The sequence below is a fragment of the Haliotis asinina genome, chromosome 2 (assembly GCF_037392515.1).
Source record: "Haliotis asinina isolate JCU_RB_2024 chromosome 2, JCU_Hal_asi_v2, whole genome shotgun sequence".
Lineage (NCBI taxonomy): Eukaryota > Metazoa > Mollusca > Gastropoda > Lepetellida > Haliotidae > Haliotis > Haliotis asinina.
The window spans coordinates 101,124,672-101,148,230 of NC_090281.1; the positions used below are offsets into that span (position 1 = coordinate 101,124,672).

The 23,559-nt window shown below is 39.4% G+C and overlaps 1 protein-coding gene across 1 annotated transcript in view; it reads left to right on the plus strand.

Annotated features, from left to right (window-relative positions):
• LOC137274708 (lysosomal Pro-X carboxypeptidase-like) overlaps positions 1-23,559 on the plus strand; it is a 42,968-nt gene that overhangs the window by 4,996 nt on the left and 14,413 nt on the right. Inside the window, exons 2-4 of the mRNA XM_067808058.1 lie at positions 10,242-10,382; positions 17,375-17,476; positions 21,723-21,904. Of these exons, the coding sequence (XP_067664159.1) occupies positions 10,242-10,382; positions 17,375-17,476; positions 21,723-21,904 (425 nt within the window). The remainder of the gene's footprint in view (positions 1-10,241; positions 10,383-17,374; positions 17,477-21,722; positions 21,905-23,559) is intronic.

The window sequence follows — 23,559 nt, forward strand, 5'->3', positions numbered from 1 at the left end:
CAACGAAGTTTGTCCCATTGTCACACACAATGTTCTCTGGGAGCCCTCTGCGACTGGCCGTGCGACAAAATGCATTGAGAAAGGAATCTGTGTCCAGGCCGTATGCGATTTCAAAATGAACAGCTCTCGATGCAAGGCACGTGAAGAGACATAGATAGCGCTTCAGCCTTGCTTTTCCTCTTCCTTGTACTGTCAGAAAAGGTCCAGCGAAATCAAGTCCTACTTGTGTGAATGCACGGAGAGAAGGTTTGATCCTCATTTTCGGAAGAGGAGCCATGATTTGGTGCGCTACGTTTGCCTTCTGCTTACGACATTGTGAACAATGCTGCTCCCATTCTCTAATTTCCTCTCTGCCAGAGAGTATCCAAAACTTTGCAGAAAGTGCCGCTAATGTCTGGTTGGTTCCGGTAATATGATGTCCTTCCTCGTGGTAAAACTTCACAATCAGTCTTGTGATCCAGTTTCTTCGTGGCAAGATGATTGGAAACCTTGAATCGTATGAAAGATGCTCAGCATAAGCCAATCGTCCATCAGATCTCATCACTCCATCTTCATCCAGCTTCGGGTTCAGTCCTAACAGCTTGCTATTACTTGGTAATAGTTTTCCCGTCTCCAGGCAGGAATATTCATCTGGAAATTCTTCTCTCTGCATCTGTGCTATGATTTTTAACTGTGCTGATTCGATTTCTTCAGCAGTGAGTTCTCCATGAGTCCTTTTAAGGTTCCCTGCAACACAGTTGTTCACGAATCTGTATACCCAAGCTTGGATTCTTGTCAGTCTTCTCCAATCTGAGTATCGTGTAGCTTTTAGTCTCCATTCTTCACAGGATAAATCGTTCGCTAACATGGTAATGATCTTGCTTACCTTCAGAGTTTTTGTTTCTGGTAAAGATTTCTTTCTGTCTTCTCTTTCAGATAGATTTCTGGGCCATTGACTTTCACCTCTGGTCAGGAAAGGGGGTCCTGACCACCAGATCTGACTGTCAGCCAACTTTGATGCAGCTATTCCTCTGGTCAACATATCTGCTGGATTTTGATCTGTTGGTACATACCGCCACTGACACAGATTAGTCAGTTCTTGAACCTCACTAACTCTGTTTGCTACAAATGGTTTAAAAGTCCGGCTATGGTTCTTTATCCACCCTAAAGCATTTGAACTGTCTGTCCAAAATGTAATCATGTCAGTAGATATTTCCAAAACCTTTGCTATTGCAAAAGCTAACCTGAGTCCTGTCACAGCAGCCATTAATTCCATACGTGGAATGCTGATGGCTTTTAGAGGTGCTACTCGACCTTTTGCAGCAATGATTACACTGGAGATGTCATTATTCTGGTAAGTATTCACAGCATACACTATGGCACCATATGCATTTTCAGATGCATCTGCAAAACTGTGTAGTCTAGTTTCTTTGACCTTGCGATGACAACGCAAACATCTTGGTACCTGAACGTGCACTAAATCTTCCCGTTCCACAAGCCATTGATATGCTTTTTCTCTCAAGTCATTGTCTAGTTCTTCATCCCAACCTAACCCTGCTGTCCACATTTCTTGTAAGATGATTTTCGCCCTTACAGTGAAAGGTGCAAGAAATCCTAACGGATCAAACAATTTTGCTATTTGACGAAGGAAGGTTCGCTTTGAGATTGTGTTGTTCATTTCAGGTAAGGTTGAAGTGAATGTAAAGACATCTCTTTCAGCTATCCACATGAGGCCGAGTGTTTTTGTTGAGGGTAGATAACCACTGTCTAATGTAACTTCTGATAATCGTTCTTCAACAGGAATCTGACTGAGAACCTCATGCGAATTTGAAAGCCACTTCCTCGGATGCATACCAGCTCTATTCCAAAGCTCCACCAACTGTCTGTACAACTCAACAGCTGTGTTGTCATCCTCCACAGAGTCCATGCTATCGTCCATATACGTAGCTTTTTTCACTGTTTCTGCAGCTAGCGGAAGATCACCCTGATGTTTACTGGCATTTTCCTGACTCACAAACTGAGCTAAGAAAGGCGAGGTATTCAACCCAAATACAACTCTACTGAACTCATACTCTGTTGGCTGCTCATCTCGTTTCATGGATCTCCAAAGGAACCTGTGATAGGGTCTATCATCTGGTGATATTTTGACCTGAAGGTACATTTCTGCTACATCACTCATCAGTGCCACTGGATTGCGTCTGAATCTCAACAAGACATCAAACAGTTCCCTCTGCAGCTTTGGACCTTGATGGATAACTTCATTAAGAGAAATACCCTTGTATTTTGCTGAAGCATCAAATACAATTCTCACTTTTGTTGTGAGACGATCTAAACGGACAACCGGAAAATGTGGCAAATACCACTTTCCAGTATGTGTCTTTTCTTCGGGAGATACTTTTCTGATATACCCTTTATTGTGATATTGTGAAATTATGTTATCATATGCTTGAGCTATTCTCTCATCCTTTGCTAATTTCTTTTCTGTACTCTCAAGACGACTGAGAGCCATCTGATAGTTATCAGATGGTAAAACATCTGCCTCTTTCTTCCATGGTATGCCAATTTGATAGTGACCATCCTCATACACCAATGTATCTTTCACTCTATTGAACACATTCTTATTTTCAGGGCTCATGTTTTCATTTTCTTTGGATTGAAATTCCTCAATTTCCCAAAACCTATGCAACAGCATATTCAACTCTTGATCATCAGTATTGGAACGAGAAAAGTAAGTGCTCGCAAAGTGAGACTGAATGTCTGAACCTGTTCCTGCTATATTTCCAATACAGGTCCAACCAAGAGGAGTTAATCTTGCAAGAGGTTCGCCCGGGTTTCCACATACATCCGAGTGGGAATAATGAAGATCTGCGTTGTCCATGCCTATGAGAACATCTACAATGGGAGGGGAGGCTATTTTGGGAAAATGTATGTTTTTCAGATGTGGCCATAACTTACCGTACTTATTCCAGTCAACAACCTGCAGATCACCTGTAACCTTGGTTGTGGTGAAAGCAGTGATACTAATATCAACATCCCCAGCTCTACTTTCAAGACCAAATGTCACGGGCATAGTTTCAAAAGAGGCTCTCTCGTCATTCAAGACATTCACCGTCACTTTCTTGGTTTCACCTTGCAGTCCTAGCTCTGCAGCAACATCTGCATTAATATAAGACCTTGTGCTCGCGTCATCTAGTAACGCATTAACTGTGACTCTACGATCCCCATGTTTAAGTATCACTGGTACTGTTCTAAGCCCTATGAATGAAGATTTAGAAGCTACATTGGATTCCATGTTAGCTGCATGTGACCATTCATGGTTATCTTTTGATTTCGTGCCTGAATTTCCCACATTGCGTGGTCCATTTGAACCTTTTTCAGTCTGGACAATGGAATGGATTTTGTCCCTATTCACATGTAAGAGCCTGTTATGGTTGCTTGTGCATCCATTTATACCACACACTTGTGTTCGCCAACAGTGTTTACCACGATGATTGCTTCCGAGACAACGGAAGCAAAGATTTAACTCCTTTGCTTTATTCCATCTATCTTGACCTTTTAATGAGATGAACATTTTACAGTTCCATACATCATGAGGCTCTGTGCATACTCTGCACAAATGCTTTTCACGAGCATAGTCTGAACCAGGATTGTGGGTATTGTCATGCGCAAGTAATGTGCGAGGAGCTCGTTTGTGCTCTGATTTTACTGACTTATCACAAACACCATGGATGGTCTCAGATGCAATAGTTTGAAACTCTGCTTCTTGGAGCACCCATTCTCTCAGAGTTTCAACTGACTCTTGTCTTTGTCTATCAAATACCCACCGCTGATATTCAGTAACCATGGTTTCAGTCATCTTTGTTTGCAACTTCATATAAAGTAAGCCATTTCCTAATTCTTCAACCCTATCTGATTCGCGGAGATTAACTACAGCTACATCAAGCATGTCTGCAAATCTGTCTAGGTCTTTTGCATGACCTGGGCGAATGGGTTTGAAGTTATCTATCTCTGCAAGATGCAATGCAACCTGTCGTCTCTTGCCGCCATATTTTCTCTCTAGTCTTTCAAGAGCGACCTGATAAGCAACTGCGTTATGTCCTAAGTCTCTAACCACTCTAAGGGCTTCCCCTGATAAATACTGGCGCAACTGCAGAAGCTTGTATTCTGGTGTTGCTGGAGAGTTATCAATACATGCAATGAATGCTGCCTTCCATCCCTGGTACGATCTAACATCCCCAGCAACTACCGGAATAGTAACTCTACCCAACTGCTTCCACATGTCACGTCCTATTGCATGTTTAGCCCTTTGTTCTGGGATTTGTGTATAAGTACTTTGTCCGTAATGTGGATTAGCATTGAACATGATGTTTGGTGGATCTAATTCATTTCTACGCCCACTTGTGTCTTTATTAACTGTGGGTGTTTTCTGACCCTGTCCAGTTGGCTTCTGTTCAGATAAACCGTGACCTTTTCTATCGTCTTGATTGCGACCAAACAGCAATGACATCCCTGTTCTTAAACTAAGTATAGAACTGTCATCTGATCTAGAGTCTAAGTACTGCTGAGCATGTGCCTGTGCACTATCAGTCTCATCTTCAAGCCTAGTTATTTCCATGCTAATGTTTTTAACATTTGCCACATCATTAATTTTTGAATATTCTTCTGACAGTTGTATCATTATTTCCATTGCATGTTCTTGCACAATGCACAAATGGTCCATTTGATCTCTTACAGACCTTCGAGTCTGAGCACATTGACTCTCGGTCATGTTGTAGAGCTTATTTTTAGCTTTCGTGAAAGCAGACTTTGCACTGGCCTTTTGCTTCTTAAGATTTATCAAAGCATCATCAACGCCTGTCATCGACTTGTTTTTGTCAGAGGGAGGCTTTGTTTCAGTATTTAATAAATCCGTTTTATCTGGACTTACCTGTTTAGATTCTGACATTTTTATTCTGTGGTTACACCCCTACACTACACAAATGTTTACTTTGTTTTCTAAAACCTAAACCTAACAAACTGTCAGCAAACTTACCTTTCACAGACTAGAACAGTTCCAGCATCCAAACTAAATGAAACTTGCAACACCATGAACCACCATCAGGCAATAACCATGAGTAACATCTAATAAATCATGACCTAACCATGAAGACCCCACGATAAACCACGCTCTGCTACCATTTTGTTCAACAGGAACAGTTCTAGCTGTTAAATAAAAACGACAGCACTAAATCAAACTCTAATATTTTGGTTTAATTTACCTTTAATAACATTACCCTATCTCACATTATTAACTTTCTATAACATTCAACCACCTGTCAAACCGATCTGACACAGTCAGTCACTAACTAACTGTCTAACCAACTAACTGTCTCAAGGCGTGCTGCCTATTCATCGTCTCGAATCGAACTAACTACAAGTTCAATACGATCGCCGCACGTGGCGAAAAATGCATGCCTCCCTCATGCTCGTGCTCCCCGCGAAGCAAGGCTTTGTCAGGTGCGTTTTCGCGAACTGTTCGCAAGCACACAAACCGAGACGAAATACACTGTCTGACAAACAGTACAATGAGGCCTACGAACAAACCATGACGAACGATATCTTTGTGTGGACAACCCTTTTGTCCACCTTGTTTATGTATTGGAACAATAATACCTGCAGACCATGATTCTGGAAAAGTTCCATTTTCTAGGATGTCATTGAAAATAAGTTTAAAATGAGGTACAATAACATCAGATGAGTATTTAAACAATTCTGGAATTGTCTGGTCAAATCCTGGTGATTTGTTATTTTCAAGATGGTGAATATTCTCCAGAATCTTCTCTCTACAAATTGGGGAATCAAGTACATCATTTTTACATCATTGAGTTTCTTCAGTATGGTTACCACAGTTTAATTCTGTATCTGTGAATGAAAGTAAGTCCTTTAAATAATTGTACAAGTCATCAATGTGTATATTATTCACCTTCTAATCTGTACTAAGATTATCAAGTTCTGACCAGAATTGTTTGGAATCATGGATATTGTTTTGCAAGCATTGACTTCTCTCTTGTAAGTACCTTTGCCTCTTTTCTTTGCAAGTAGCAGTATATTTGTTTCTAATGTTGTGATAGTATCTGAGAGAATCCTTATCTTTACATCTTCTAAACTGATTGAACGCCTTAGATCTTTTCTTCTTTAAATGGTCACATTCAGCAATTTGGTTTTCCAACAGGCTTTCTCATATTTGAACCAGCCAACACCAAGCCATCTGCTAAGTAGTTAATTCTCAAATCAATATTTGACAATGATGTATCAAATGAAATATCAAGTATATCTTAAAATGCATCAGAGAAGAGTTGATCTCTAAATCTTGAAAATTGTCATTATCCTTGACAAATTTAAATCACTTACTGTTTTTATCATTCATATGCTTATAGAAGGATGATCTCATTTAGGTTCTTGTCAAATAGTGTACTATTTATTCTGATAAAAGTAAAATCACCAACAATTTCATCAGTGCCACATCTTCCATTCATTACAATTTACATGAACATTAAGAGCTGAGCATAGATCAGTTAAACATTTTCCAAAGTTGTTGACAATTTTATTAGGAGAAAAGCGTGTCAGATTAAAATAGTCAGAAAGGAAATCAGACATAAAGTGACTATGGTCATAAATATAGTGAGACTATGGTTCTCAGTATACTCATTTATGTCATCTTCAACAAAATCTGATTCAGTCCCAGTTATGGCATTGAAGTCACCACCACACAATAAATGGACTGTTTCATGGTCTGAAAATAATTCCAACAATTTCTCTTGGAAAAATGTGATGCCATTTTCGCAATTTAAACTAAATTTATCATACCATTATGAATTCTCTGTGTAAATATATACACAGGAAAAGAGCAAATCATATTCTGTTCTGAAATGTGAATCTATTTAAGAAATGTAAACAATTCTTTCCTAACCAAGGCTGATATGCCTCCAAAGAGTCTACCTCTGACAGAGATCAACCTCATGACAAGCTGTGTCTGAGGGTGTTACATGGTTATTTTTCAAATCTGTTGATATTGTGAGATGAGGCTGTTATCATTCCCCATTAATAAAACAAATGAAAAGTAAAAAGTAATGATGTCTGACATTTCGTCAGCCCAAACAGAACCAGTAGACTTAAAACCAAAGAAAAGCCGATGATACTACTCACTGACCCCAAGTGTGAATGTTAATTTAGTTAATAATATTACAGGTAGGCATATTTTAGTGTATATATATCATTTTTAATCTTATTCTCTATAATTATTCTCCCTCTCTCCTTTTTAGCTGTAATATTATTAGGAAGGTTAAAGGTTAAGCTTTAGAGCTTGGCCACACTGACTAATTGCCTGAGTCATGACGCTTCTCAGTTGATTGGTCTCACTAATTCCCTGCACAACTACTCTCATTCCGCCCTGAATCTTTGCCACCTAAAAACAGCTGAGACAGACAGTGTAACATTAAGATAAGTCCCTGTCTGTAATACCAGTGCCGTATAAAGTGGTGTACACCTGTGTACCACCCACAGGACTGAAGCTCACTAATCTTATTTCATGCCGAAATGTTGGTACTATTTTGCCTACGTTGACCATACTATATATCTGCACTGTAGAGTATACTATTTCTCCTGACTGGACATCACTGGACAACTTTGTCCTTCAGTGATAGTATGTTTATGACAATGTTGAGCTGTTCAGCGCAGTCGTCAGCTACCTGACTACAAAAAGCATGAGATTTTCAAAACCATGAGCATACTGTATAGCAACAGGTGTAATCAACCCAAGCTTAAAAACAAGAACACCTGCTTCCATTTGTTTATGGTGTTTATGTCCCTTCTACCCTGGCAGAAATCAAAATAGATATATGGTGTTTGCAAAGATATAGAGTGAAGCGGAGAAGATCGCTATCCAGTGTTAGTGTGGGCTGTGAATCTGAATACAAGAAACACTCAGACAAGTTAAGGACCAAAGTTTGACCAGACTGTGTAACAGAACACTGCAAAATTGTAGATTTCTGAAGTCAGAGAGCAAGAAAAAAGATTGTCCAATGACACTGTACATCTAAAGCTGAAGAATTGCAAACTGTTGCCATACAACCTCTATCTATAGCACATGCTTTAGTGTAACACACTGCCTATCAAAGAAGTCAGAAAGTCAAACTGTCCAAAGACTTCAACACCTCTGCTTTCATGTCACATATTTCTGAGAATTTTTTATGTTGATGTCTTCCTTTAAAGGTCACATGCAACCTAACACACAACTTTGCAGATTCTGATACCTCAAAAATGCCAATTCAACTTATAAAGTTGAAAAAAAAACGCAATGAAAAAAAATCGAGGTTCAAAGGATTCACTAAATTTCCCCAAGCGCTGGGGGGAAAGTGGTTTCAACAGCTGTGCTGCACTGCGCTGTGCCCATGACGTATGCGCAGTGAATAGGTTCGCGGAGCTTGAAATGTATGCCTGCCGTTAGTATGAGCTTGTGAGCAGTAGTTTAATCTTGGTTGTGTACACAAACAAGTAAATAATCTACTCATTACAGAAAAAAACTTGTTGATTGTGGTAACCAGCCTCTGTCCCAGAGAAAGATCAATGTCTGGTTTATTGACACCTATATGGCTATCTGCCTGTCTGCTAACGACAATATGCAATACACAGCTTCAATCATTGACTACACGCAATTTGAACTTGACACCTATCAGGCTATCCGCCATAAACAAAATAAATTGATTTATGACTCGTGAACCGGAGTCCTGTATCTGCCTCATTATGAGACAGGTGTGATACTTGTACACATGACATATTTTTATCTATGTGGGTTGCAAACAAAGTACATCCATTTTTCTCGGATGACTGGATCTGATGGAAACTAGTGCAAACTCTTGTTAGTTTCAAGTCCTGCTTTGTACTTGGACGAATGACAGTTTCCAGCCACGCAGTAGTTCACCATCTCTACAGAGATGAATTTGGACTGGATCGAATGCAAATTCAGAGAACATGTATCTACAAAACCCAGCATCTCTATATAGATTCTTTATGGATAACAACTTCTTTTAGTGCATATGATTATGTTTGACAACGATATATGAATTGATACTGAAACCATGCATCAAGTACAATAAAATAAGTTGTTATCCATAAAGAATCTTACTTTTTTGTGACTCACCATACTCCTATAATGCTCATCAAACAGATCATGTTTCTGTACACACAATGAGCCCTCAACTTGAGTGTACCCCCACCCGCTATGACTGGGTTCGGTCTCCCGAAGGCTTCGTTTTGAGGAAAGTAAGCCCAAGTACAAAATATTTGCACTTTTCAATTGTGATTGTACACTTATAATTTTGTTTATTTATTTTTTTACAAGCAGCAATGTATATTATATGTCATGTATAATTGATAATTGTATTTTAATTATGTTTGATTTTTAGGTTGCATGTGACTGTACCTGGACCATTCCAGGGGTGTAACATTCTGCTTGTTATACCAACGATGTGTTTCAGTGCACCAGAGATATCTTGAACAGAAGGCACTATTTGATTGTGATTCGTTTAAACAGCTTCTTTATTCCTCTGAACTGACGCACATGCACAATACACACAAAAAGGATTGATTCGTGGTGAGTCAGAGCACATGGTTCAAAAATGGCTGGATCACAACAAACAAAAGTAGCACTCGGAATGGACAAAAGAAACTGAAATTGAACACTAAAAGGAAATATGACCCATGAATATCTGAAAAACCTAAATAGTCCATGACACTTTAGGACAAGAGACGTCGCTCACTCGCTCGCTCTCTCGCTCTCTCACTCACTCACTCACTCACTCACTCACTCACTCACTCACTCACTCACTCACTTTTTATATAAAAGTATTCAAATAATGACTGATTAAAACATTCTTTTTCACAAATACCACAGGTGGTTCATATATACCAGCAATGGTTCATATATACCAGAGGTGGTTCATCGGTTCCACAGGTGGTTACTAGGCATCTATGTTCCTGTGATGTTATCATGTTATCATTAAGTGAATCACATGGCATATTCCAGTAAAACTGGACAAGGGCAACACTGCTGGCAGTTGCTGGAGGTAGTTGATGCTAGATGTAACTCGTGTATGATGAGTAAGCTATAGACTGCTGTGTTGACAAGATGGACACACTGACACACATGGGTCCAGTATTATAACAGATGTGCAGAGGCACAGGGTCATGTGGCTTTAACTGTGTTTACTACTGACTTGTTGCAGGTTGACCACTTTGGCTTCAACAATGAGGACACATTCAAGCAGCGCTATCTCATAGCCTCTCAGTTCTGGAACCATCATGGTGGACCGATTTTCTTCTATACTGGCAATGAGGGTGACATCACCTGGTTCTGTAACAACACTGTAAGTCTTTACACTGTACATCCTCATACCATTGGTTACATTTTTCCTTCTCCTGACTCATGCTTATTATGCTTATCGCCCAGTGCAAGCTTCGCCTGTCAACGGTTGATCTGCATTTATTGTGTTGTTCAGGTGTTTGCTCTTCCAGTGTTCGCTGTGAACTTTGTCAGAATTTGTCTATAGTAAATTTAGCTTGCATTTGTTTACTGTTTAACTCATTAAGGCCGAGAGCCGTGCATGTGCGACACATTAATTAGCTTCTCACAGCCGCGTATTGGGGGTAATAAAAAGCACCTCTCATTCAGCAAGGGACTCGAATATGCGTTGTACATTTTAAATTCGTACTGTACCTATTATTTCATTCAATTTAGCAGTAAAGATTAGCTTTACATGCCGGGGGAATATAGTCGACGCCTCGTCCGTCCATCCGTCCGTAATCATTTGGTTTCCGGAGCATAACTCAGAAACCGTTCAATTTATTTACACCAAACTTGATAGATATAGTAATCTCAGCCTATGGTTGTGCCTTTCGCTATTTACAGATTCTTGGCATTTATATGTTTTTTGTTTTTCCATGGAACGTTTTGGTATTAGTCTTATGGTGGGGTGTGTTTCGTTTCCAGAGCAGAACTCAAAAACCGTTCAATATTTTTCTGCAGAACTTGGTAGATATATCAGTCAGAAGCTGAAGTGGTGCCTTTTGCTATGTACAGGTTTTTGTGATTTATTATTTTCTTGGTTTCCGTAGAAATGTTTCAGACATAGTCTCAAAAGTGAGAGGTGTGTTTAGTTTCCGGACCAGAACTCAAAATCTTTTTAATATCTGTCAGTGTTACTTGGTAGATATGTGTGGCAGACCCCAAAGTGGTGCCTTTTGCTATTTACATCTTTTCCTGATTTATTATTTTCTCCGTTTCTATGGAAACGTTTCGGACTTAGTCTCAAAAGTGAGAGGTGTGTTTCATTTCTGGAGCAGAACTCAAAAACCGTTCAATATTTTTCTGCAAAACTTGGTAGATATATCAATCAGAACCTAAAGTGGTGCCTTTTGCTGCTTACAGCTTTTTGTGATTTATTATTTTATCTTTTTCCATGGAAATGTTTCGGACTTACTCTCAAAAGTGAGAGGTGTGTTCTGTTTCCGGAGCAGAACTCAAAAACTTCTTAATATCTGTCAGTGTTATTGGTTTTTATGATGTATGATTTTCTCCATTCCTTGAACACGTTGCTGACTTTGTTTCCAGAGCACAACTCGAAAACCATTTCATATCTTTCAAAAGATCTTGGCAGATATATGGTGACTTTTTTTAATTACAGATATATGGCATTTATATTTTTCATGAATTCCATGGAAACAATTCAGACTTGGTCTAAAAACACAATAAGTAACTGTAAGATGATTTGTCCTTTCAAATATGTGGGGGACGGAAGGATATGTCATCTTCTGATGACTCTTGTCTTACAAGAGAGGTTACTTTCTGTGTTAATCAGAAGAACTATTAATGTGCTTTGATAACAATTGCTTGCAATGTCGGCAAATGAACACATGTCTGCAAGAAAGGGGATTATGAGATGTTGTTACAGGAGGTAAGTGTTTGTTACTCATCATTGGGAGTGAATACTAAGATACTATGTTTGCACATTGATTGAATTATAGATGACAAGGTTACAAAACCTTCTTCTAAATTAAATCATTCATTCATTGTAATAGTTCATATAATGAATTGTAGACATAAATAGCAATACTGTATTACACTCATGTTCGTGTAGATTTGAAATAAGCCAAGTTACTAATTTAGACCTAACTCATTTGCGACTATTGATTTTTATAGTTGACAATAATACATAATCGAATATGAAGTGATAACTCTTGCATCTACTCAGAATATACATATATAGTACACATAAACCATACAAAGGTAACTGGAGCATTTTCTTTAAGCTGTTTCATGTTGATTTGAAATGTGATTTTTCAATGCAATTTACATAAGCAATGTGTAAGAAACGTTTGTATTTGATCTCTGTAATTATCTTATCCAGTGTTTTGATCACGTGTATCAGATCCATCGTCAATAAAAGGAGGATAATATATCAGTTACGGAATTGATGCGTATAATCATTCAATCAGACAACTGTTATGATACGGGACTTGGTCCAAGTGAGGGTACCAGTGAGCTCCCTTATCTAACTGGCGTGGCGTCACAAGAGACAGAGTAACAAGGGTGGCCACAGAGAGTCGGTACAACCCTCTGGGCTGAGGGCTAGAGCTGACCTGTGTTGGGAGTCTAAACCCTACTCATGGACAAATGAAGTTGGAGACTATTTAACTACAATTTAAACAATACAAAGATTCTGATTTGCTGACTGATACAAAAATGAGTGTAATCTACAATAGCCAATGAAATACAGAATGAACAAAATGGGGTGTGTCCTACCATTACAACTACAGTGACCAGACAGGGGGAGTACTTAATCTTTTAATCCTATTATCTAAGTGACATTAATCTTGTTGGCACATTTACTGGATGCTTGATTGCTTACTCTGGGCTGGATCTTTAACGACCCTTAACTGGTGTTTGCATAATGCTATTTTACTGTAGGTGATGGCATGTTTACCTCATCAAAGCAGTTTATTAACCTGTCTAGACATAACCCTTGTCATAGTGAATGGTTTGTCTTACAGTGGTGTTCTGATCACCTCAGGCTAGGCTTTTAACTATGAAATTGTGTGGTCATAACTTATACCTTTTTCAATAGAATGTCTGTGAGATAAGCTTTACTACTTTTGAGAGGAGTGTTGTCAAAGCTATTACTGATACATGATGAAACTAATATTCTGTATTCATATTTTCCTAATATTTGCATGCTAATATATTGCTTGTACTGGTTACAATTAATAAAGAATTTTGGTATGAATTATCATTTCATGATACAACACTAAATGAGATATATGAACACCTCTTTCAACCTCAAAATAACAGCCTCTGGCTGAATGCATGTCCAGGTAAAGTTTTGTCCTGTGACAAGTGTGAAACAAACTAATGCACTGTTACATCATTGGACAACTTGTTTTGTGGAGTCACGTCCATTGTCAATCTTCTGAACCTCATTTGCTTTCAAAACAAATATAAGTATGCCCATCTTCATAAATATTTGGGGAGATTCAACTACAAGTGTATACATCACAATAAATCAGTATCAAGTAACTTTTCTGAATTTTATAATACATGTACTTGAGTTATGATATTTATTCATAACAATGTGCGAATTATATTAAAATGTTCAGCAAGCCATTATGTTTGATGTACAAGTAGTGTGCAAAAAATGTATATACAAATAAATGCTATCTCTACTCAATGGTTGGATTGGGTTAACAGGGGTAAAAGTAATTGGACTGTAGCGCTTTGAGTGCTTCAAAGAAAAATAAACTTGACATATATTCACTCCAGCTTTCTTTCAACATATATCTTTACAATGCAATTAAACAATGAAACAATCAGGACTTGCTCGTATGACAAGACAATTTCATGTAATCTCCAAAAGCTGCCAGGGATATCAGGCGTGAACAGCCCTAATTACAACATATGTCATATTTGGGATTTCACTTTCTTAGTAAAGTACAAATTCTAGTACTTTTTTCGGTTGAGTCCCATCCGGGATTCGAACCCGCACCCTCAGAGTCAGGCACCTAATCGCCAGCACACAAAGTCAGCCGCCTAGCCCGCTCAGCCACCGCGACTTCCACGCGAATTTGTACTTTACTAAGAAAGTGAAATCCCAAATATGACATATGTTGCATTTGACCACTTTCTAAATGGCATCGTGTAATCATAGCCCTAATTAGTCATGGGGCTCCAGGTGTTGAGCAGTGAAGTGGCTCTTGGGCTTAATGAGTTAAAGACATGCCAAGTACAAATTATGTATGCTCTCTGAAGTCATGTCTGGTAAATCGGCTGATAATTACTGAGTAAGGTAGTAAGCGCTACCTTAAGGCCTGCTGTCAAAGTATGAAAAGCACTGAGCATTTATGATACGAAATATGATCAACAATAACAGTCACCGAAAATTTAAACATTGTGACCCAAATAATAATTATTACTTAATCAATTATACAATTTACAGAATATACACTCATGTAGCAAAGATAAAACAAACGAGGATGCTACAACTGACTTTGGTTGCTCCCTACTGGCCAGCAAAAGAATGGTTCCTCGTACTCATAGAAGAACCAGGAAAACAATCGCTAAAACTACCAGAGTGGAAGAATCTACTTGTCCATTCTTCAACTACATATATGGATTGGATCAATTCCTGCTTTAAACATTAAGGGTATTCTGTAAGCGTGATGCATAATAACTATCACTCAAAACTCTGACATTGCGACCCAATGATAACTCTCACTTAATCAATAACGATGCAAATTACAGAATTATTGATTTGAGACAATATGTTAAGTGGAAAGGCTTTACAGCATCAAAGGCCTCACATCCAAAATGTCACCTAACTCAAAGGTTCCAAATTATCAACTTACTTGGCAGCACTGTGCTCCATTGTCACCATGACAACAGGGATCAATCTGACAAAAGTGCCAGAATTGCTCATCTTACTGTGGTTGTTAAAGCTGGAAGACCAACAACAAAAGTTCAAGGCACCAGCTTTTGATCTGAATGTTGTACTTCAACATCTCACCAGTTATACCTACGAGCCTCTAGATCAGACATCCTTTGAACTGATCACACAAAACGCTTTTTCTACTTGAACTAGCAACTGCAGTGTTGATGTTGGAAATACATACTCTGAACTTTCATCAAACAAAGTTTGACTCTAAACATTGTGAGATTGTACATCTAGGACTGAGATGGGATTTTATCACCAAAAATCATCTGCCTCATCAAGGAACAGACAATTCCACATCCCAACATTAAGTACAATCCTCGGGCCACATGATACACAGGTTTTTTCATTGTGCCACTGATAGTATTGACAATATACCTCCAACGAACGATTGGATGAAAATTCAAGCACCTATTCATCTCCTTATCTACTGAGACACCGACGGAAATATCACGAAAAACAGGGGTTAGAATATTCCATCGCCCAATGCTTGGGACAAGTCAGTTTTCATTTTGGGCAATCAAATAATGGTATCTTACCTGTCTGTGGGCTACTAATTTATTTCTGCTTTCAGTTTCAATTTGCATATAAACCTGGATTTTGTTTCGTATATGCTCAAAATGTAGCTATCAAAATTTAAATCAGTGTTTGTGTTAATGCAGAAACCTGCTTTTTTCTCGCAAAAAAAAAAAAGAAACATGCAAAAAATAATACATTCTGATCTGTTTAATTTTAAGAAGTATGTTAAAACAGCAACGCATAGAAAAACAATAAATTTTGAAATGATTTAGGATTGTAATGAAAATTTCATACGCAAAACATTTGGACTAGGTATTTATAATTTTACTTCTGCACAGACTCATACAAAACCTACCACGAACACCGTAAATTTTGCAATGGTACTGAAGTAGGGTTGTCTTTCTTTGCTATTTGTTATTTTTCAATAAATAGTTCTGTAAACATCAAATGCCTTGTTGATTTTTTCTTTCATAATTTCATCGTTATGATTATGTCCTAAAAATCCAGGCTTGTGGAAAATTTAGTCAGGACAAGTTACATTCTTAAAGTCATTTGCCCCGTGGCAATGGGCTTTCAAAAAACATTTTGAACCCCTGAAATACTATCTCAGTGTGGATGAGGGCTGTTATATTGAGGGCAGCAGGACTTGAATCTTCATGAGCCTCAAATCCACATGAAATAAAAGCCTTCTTGTCTACACTGGCTCTACACAGAAATTGCTTGCTTACAATTATAATGCAGGGCTGCTTTACTAGACTGCAAATACTATGTTTGCTAGCCACTACTTCAGAGACAATCTCAGGCAGTCACCAATTTGGGCCAGCTGTTGTAGCACAGAACCTAACGGTTCCACAAAGGTGCTGAAATACACTCACCCTTTTATCATGTGACTAGTAGAGAACAACACTCTGGAAAGTGAATGGTTGAGAGTCCATGCACACATCTCGAACAGGCTAGCATGAGTGATTATTATGACCCTTTACTAGTACTTTATACATGAAGAATGGCGCAACTTGTCTTGATTGAAAGATCTTGACAAAGTTGCACTAGATAGCTTGCAGGACACTGGTATATCTATATATCCACACGAACATGTCAGCAGTCACTCCACAAGAATAGAAGTGACACATTGTGGAACCCCGAGGTAACGGATGGATGTTTGGAGAACAGGAACGACATAGTGCCGTTAATAGCTTCCATTGTGGGAAATACAGTACATACTTAAGACAGTCTGAGAATCCAGGACATAGTCTGACCCACCACCGATTCCATCTGATTCGGTAAGCGTAACAAACATGAGTCAGGATGAAGAAAAATGTGTAATTGAATAAAACTGATATATTATACTTTTCATGACTCATGAATTCAAGCTCTCCCAACCGCCCCACTATGTGGCACGTTGGATCACACTGTAAGTTCATGTGTTGGGCAATATTCGAAGGAGTGACAAGCATGGCTGATCATGTGACTGACAAGGGTGCCAACAGTAAGGGAGGCTACTCATGGGTGAGTGTGATTGAATGTTCTCTGAAGAGAGGGAACTTCAAGGGATTTCAAGTGTTCCACTGTCTTCACATAGAGGGAGGAGATAAGCATACTAAGCATGAGTCAGGATATGTATAAAATATCAATTTTATTCAGAAACCTACATTATTATTAGGACTGAAGTCCAAGAAATTGTTAGGGTACCAAATAAGGTCACTTATCCAAGGACTCTCTGTGCCAAACGCTGCTTAACTTCAACTGATTTGTGACCTGCACTCTTGATACAGGACCATGTGCCTAACCTGAATTCTTTGTGAGTGATGTAATGATATTTCTGTGTGGGATGTCACACCTGAATTCTCCATTAATTTCAGGGTTTTATGTGGGATATCGCACCTGAATTCCGAGCGCTGCTTGTATTTGCTGAACACAGGTACTATGGGTCATCCATACCCTACGGCTCACAGACTTTCAAGGTAAGATAACACACACAAAGAGAGAGAGAGAGTCCAAAGTTCCACTTGTATATTCACTATTATGGCTCTATATCCTCTGTCTCCCTTGTATATTCACTGTCTCACCTGTAAATCAACTCTCCCACCTGTATATCCACTGTCTCACCTGTATATCCACTGTCTCTCTTGTATATCCACTGTCTCACCTGTATATCCACTGTCTCTCTTGTACATCCACTGTCTCACTTTTATATCAAATCTCCCACCTGTGTATCCACTGCCTCACCTGTATATCCACTGTCTCACGTGTATGTCCACTGTCTCACCTATATATCCACCATTCCACCTGTATATCCACTGTCTCACTTGTATATCAATTCTCCCACCTGTATATCCCCGTCTCACTTGAGCATCCACCATCCCACCTTCATGTCCACTGTCTCACTGGTATATCCACTGTCCCACCTGTATGTCCACAGTTTCATTTGTATGTCAACTCTACCACCTGTATATCCACTTTCCCACCTGCATGTCCAGTGTCTCACCTGTATATCCCCCATCCCACCTGTATATCCACTGTCCCACCTGTATGTCCACTGTCTCATTTGTATGTCAACTCTCTCACCTGTATATCCACTGTCTCACCTGTACATCCCCCATCCCACCTATATATCCACTGTCCCACCTGTGTATCCACTGTTTCACTTGTATATCCACATTCTTACCTTCATGTCCACTGTCTCACCTGTATATCAAGTCTCCCACCTGTATATCCACTGTCTCTATTGTTACGTTTAAGAATTTTGCCATGACCAAAGTATGAGAAATCCCCTGTGAACCAGCAAAACAGAACAAAGACAAGCCTCTAACATTCAAACATTGTATTATTAAGCAAAGAGAGCAAGTTATACAAAGTCACAAGTCAATTTAACAATTCCGATTTCAAATACAATACGAATGAGACAAAATCTAAGGCAGTGGGTTACAAAATATATATAGGAAAGTCACAAAGTCTTGATATGAGAGTGAGAAACAGTTACTGTATATACCCACGTATAATGCGAGATTTTTGTACCTAGAATGAGGGGGTCAGGAAGGAGGATTGCATTGTACTCGGGGTATTATAAGTTATGACATAGTGTCGAGGGAAATACAGGGTTTTATCAGTCCCGAGTAAGGTTCTATTCCCCTCGCCAGAGGAGAAATCTGGCCATGGGAATACAGCCTTACTCGTTACTGATAGAACCCCGTATTTCCCTCGATATGATGTGATAATGCATTTACCTAGCTGAATGTTTTCACTAAATCAAAACAAAACAACACGCATCGAACCGACTTGTGTTTATATACGTGAGATGCCACTGTTTGACCTCAATGCACCGAACATTACTAAAGGCTTGTCGATGCTCGCTTTTCTCACTTCGTGTTGTCACCGAGGTGTAGCGGGGTTATGTGACTTTCGTAGCGTGATTACATGACTTTTATTCTCCCGCTCGCGGTTCGTGATGGATGTACATGCTATTTTATCAGAGTCACGTGGACCAATCAAAACTCCATATTCTTACATGAGGCTAGATAAAAGATCTTACTCCTTTTTCACTTTCAGTTTCCACTGACGATGTCAAGTGGTGTCTTATAGCTATCCAGGCACTTCACAAGAAAACTTCACATTAAGTCCGAAATAAGTGTTAATATCCAAAACAAAGGCCATTTGTATCTTGTTTCCTTGGTTTTTTAACGCATACTCTCAGCAAATAAAGTTGAAATGACCATCGATTAAGATTTACATGCCAGCTTACACAGTAAACAGACATGTGAATGACAAATTGTGAAAAACACCGACCGGGTCAGGGGGTGGGGGGGGCACTCTTTCCAGCCATTCACAACTAAATTTGTTCTTTACAGACTAGCCAAGGTTATTTAGACAATCATTTTCACCTCGCTTGATAATGGTAGCCATTTCCCGCGAAATCCCATTTACCATGGACTTTAAGGTACTGCAGTTCACTCCTTATACATTACTACTAGAATAGGTTACCGATTGTGCCGCATACTATGAACTGGGGTTCAGAAACTCGACACAACACGTAGGTTTCGCTGGTTCGCTCTCCATGTTAGAAATATAAACATTTCATATTTCTCTTATATATTTTGGTATATCACTTCCATATATTTATGTATTTAACTTAAATAATCACTGCAATCAGGTTGTTCCTTCAGAAAAGTATATGGTTACATGCCTATACTGAAATACACGGCAAAACAGACAAATGGAGATGGTCCCTACAGCACACATGACCTAGTGACTTGTTTTGGAGTTACACACTCGACAAAACTTTGTAGAAAAACAACAACGCAAGGCAAATATGTATTTATTGGATGTGTGCTTCATTCGAGGTCGTTTTGGAGCAATATGCTCCATAAAGCTTCATATAAAAACAACGCATGACAAAACATGTGAAGTGATGTGCATCATCCGTGGTCACATTATACACAGGGTATATGATTTATCCTCGATTTTTAAGGGGTGTAGAGGGGGGTCGCATTATATGTGGGTATACAAGTTATGCAGAATGTAACACAGCGATCGGTCGGGCAGCGGTTATGTAGATCAAGCGTTGACGAAGCAGTTAGACATTACTCCAGTTAATCTCTGTGTGTCTGTGTCCCTCGATAACACGACATCTAGCCTTTATATAGCCTTTATAGCCATCTAGCCTTTATACCTTCAGTCATTTCCTGAAAGTTCGAGTACATACGACCATTGCCACTAACGTGGAATATTCTAGAACAGTCTCCTGGAAGTCAACAAATAGAAAGCCAAGGGCAGACAACTCCAAAGCACTGCCCTAGAGGCATGCCTTTTAAATAATTCTTTGTAGGAAATGTGACCCATAATGACTAACACTAAAACCTTAAATATTGTGACCCAGTTACAACTACCGCAATAATAATTAATAAATCAAATCACAGAAAATACAATCTTGTAACACTATCCACTGTCTCACCTCTATATCCACTGTCCCACCTCTATATCCACTGTCTCACTTGTATATCCACCATCCTGCCTGCACATCCACTGTCTCAGCATGTACATCAAGTGTCCCACCTGTATATCCATTGGTCTCTCACTTATATACTTACATATATCCACTGTCACAACTGTATATCCAATGTCACATCCACTATCACAACTGTATATCCAATATCACATCTATATATCTACCGTCACAACTGTATATCCAATGTCACATCCACTATCACAACTGTATATCCAATATCACATCTATATATCTACCGTCACAACTGTATATACAATGTCACATCCACTATCACAAATGTATATCCAATATCACATCTATATATCTACTGTCACATCTGTATATCCACTGTCACCTCTATATATCTGCTGTCACACCTATATATCCAACTGTGTATCCATCGTCTCTCTCACCTGTCTATCTACCTACGTATATCTACTGTCACATCTGTATATCCACTGTCCCTCTATATATATGCTGACACACCAGTACCTTTCAGTTATGTGGACCACAATACCTTGGGTCTCAGTTATATGGACCAATGTCTCTACCAATACCATGTGTCACAGTTATGTGGACCAATACATTGTGTCTCAGCTATGTGGACCAATGGCTCCACCAAAACCTTATGTCTCAGATATTTGGACCAATGTCTCCACCAGTACCTTATGTCTCAGATATGTGAAGCAATGTCTCCACCAGTACCTTATGTCTCAGATATGTGGACCAATGTCTCCACCAGTACCTTATGTCTCAGATATTTGGACCAATGTCTCCACCAGTACCTTATGTCTCAGATATGTGGAGCAATGTCTCCACCAGTACCTTATGTCTCAGATATTTGGACCAATGTCTCCACCAGTACCTTATGTCTCAGATATTTGGACCAATGTCTCCACCAGTACCTTATGTCTCAGATATGTGGAGCAATGTCTCCACCAGTACGTTATGTCTCAGATATTTGGACCAATGTCTCCACCAGTACCTTATGTCTCAGATATGTGGATCAATGTCTCCACCAGTACCTTATGTCTCAGATATGTGGATCAATGTCTCCACCAGTACCTTATGTCTCAGATATGTGGATCAATGTCTCTGCCAGTACTTTCTGTCTCAGCTATGTTGACTAATCTGTCCACAATAACCTTGTGTCTCAGTTATGTGGACCAATGTGTCCACCACTACCTTTTGTCTCAGGACCTGTATGACTGTATCCTCCTCCTCAGGACCCCAGCAAGTTGAACTACCTGACCTCGGAGCAGGCTCTGGCTGACTTTGCTGTGTTAATCCGATATCTCAAGTCCTCCATTCCTGGGACAAGTGATAGTCCAGTCGTTGCTTTTGGAGGTTCATATGGGGGGATGTTGTCAGCATGGATGAGGATGAAGTACCCTGGCACAGTTATAGGGTAAGAGTCTCATGTCAGTTAGATGACTTAGCACAGTTGTAGGGTTAGGATCACTATTGCAACATGACCAAACCTTGATTGGCTGACTCAGCACAGTTGTAGGGTTAGGATCACTATTGCAACGTGACCAAACCTTGATTGGCTGACTCAGCACAGTTGTAGGGTTAAGATCACTATTGCAACATGACCAAACCTTGATTGGCTGACTCAGCACAGTTGTAGGGTTAAGATCACTATTGCAACATGACCAAACCTTGATTGGCTGACTCAGCACAGTTGTAGGGTAAGGATCTGCAAGGAAAGGGAAAAACCTTGATTGGCTGACTCAGCCCAGCTGTAGGGTAAGGATCTGCATGGAAAGTGAAGAAACCTTGATTGGCTGACTCAGTACAGTTGTAGGGTAAGGATCTGCATGGAAAGTGAAAAAACCTTGATTGGCTGACTCAGCCCAGCTGTAAGGTAAGGATCTGCATGGAAAGGGAAAAACCTTGATTGGCTGACTCAGCCCAGCTGTCAGGTAAGGATTTCCTTTAAAAGTGAAAAAACCTTGATTGGCTGACTCAGCCCAGCTGTAAGGTAAGGATCTGCATGGAAAGTGAAAAAACCTGGTTTGGTTGACTCAGCCCAGCTGTAAGGTAAGGATCTGCATGGAAAGGGAAAAAACCTTGATTGGCTGACTCAGCCCAGCTGTAAGGTAAAGATCTGCATGGAAAGTGAAAAAATCTGGATTGGTTGACAGCCCAGCTGTAAGGTAAGGATCTGCAAGGAAAGTGAAAAAACTTTGATTGGCTGACTCAGCCCAGCTGTAAGGTAAGGATCTGCATGGAAAGTGAAAAAACCTTGATTGGCTGACTCAGCCCAGCTGTAAGGTAAGGATTTCCTTTAAAAGTGAAAAAACCTTGATTGGCTGACTCAGCCCAGCTGTAAGGTAAGGATCTGCATGGAAAGTGAAAAAATCTGGATTGGTTGACAGCCCAGCTGTAAGGTAAGGATTTGCAAGGAAAGTGAAAAAACCTTGATCGGCTGACTCAGCCCAGCTGCAAGGTAAGGATCTGCATGGAAAGTGAAAAAACCTTGATTGGCTGACTCAGCCCAGCTGTAGGGTAAGGATCCCTCTGGTAGTGTGTTACCATGGTACAGTAAATATTGAAATGAGACAGTTGAAGTATTTTCACCAGCATGCTGAAATACCTACCATGCATAATAAACTCATGGGCAAAAGAAAGTTTTTATTTTGAATTTTTGACAAAGTTGTTTACGTTAATAAAATCATTTTAGGCTGAAATGGTTCACCCACAAACTGACTAAACATGCGCCCAAATGCAGCATGCTAGCTGTGTAGAAGCACATGAATTTGCAAAATATGACAAAAAAGCATCCATCTCATAGATTTGGGAAAATGCTTGTTGAGAACTGGTATGAAAAGGCAGCAAATTTGTTGCCATACATCTCCGCTGATATAACGTATGTCATATTTGGGATTACACTTTCTTAGTGAAGTACAAATTCTAGAACGTTTTGGTTAAGTCCCATCCGGGATTCGAACCCACACTTTCAGAGTCAGGCACATAATTGCCAGCACACAGAGTCATCTACCTAACCTGCTCTGACTACCATGAATTCAACAAAAACTGAAGTCAAACAACTGGTAGTCT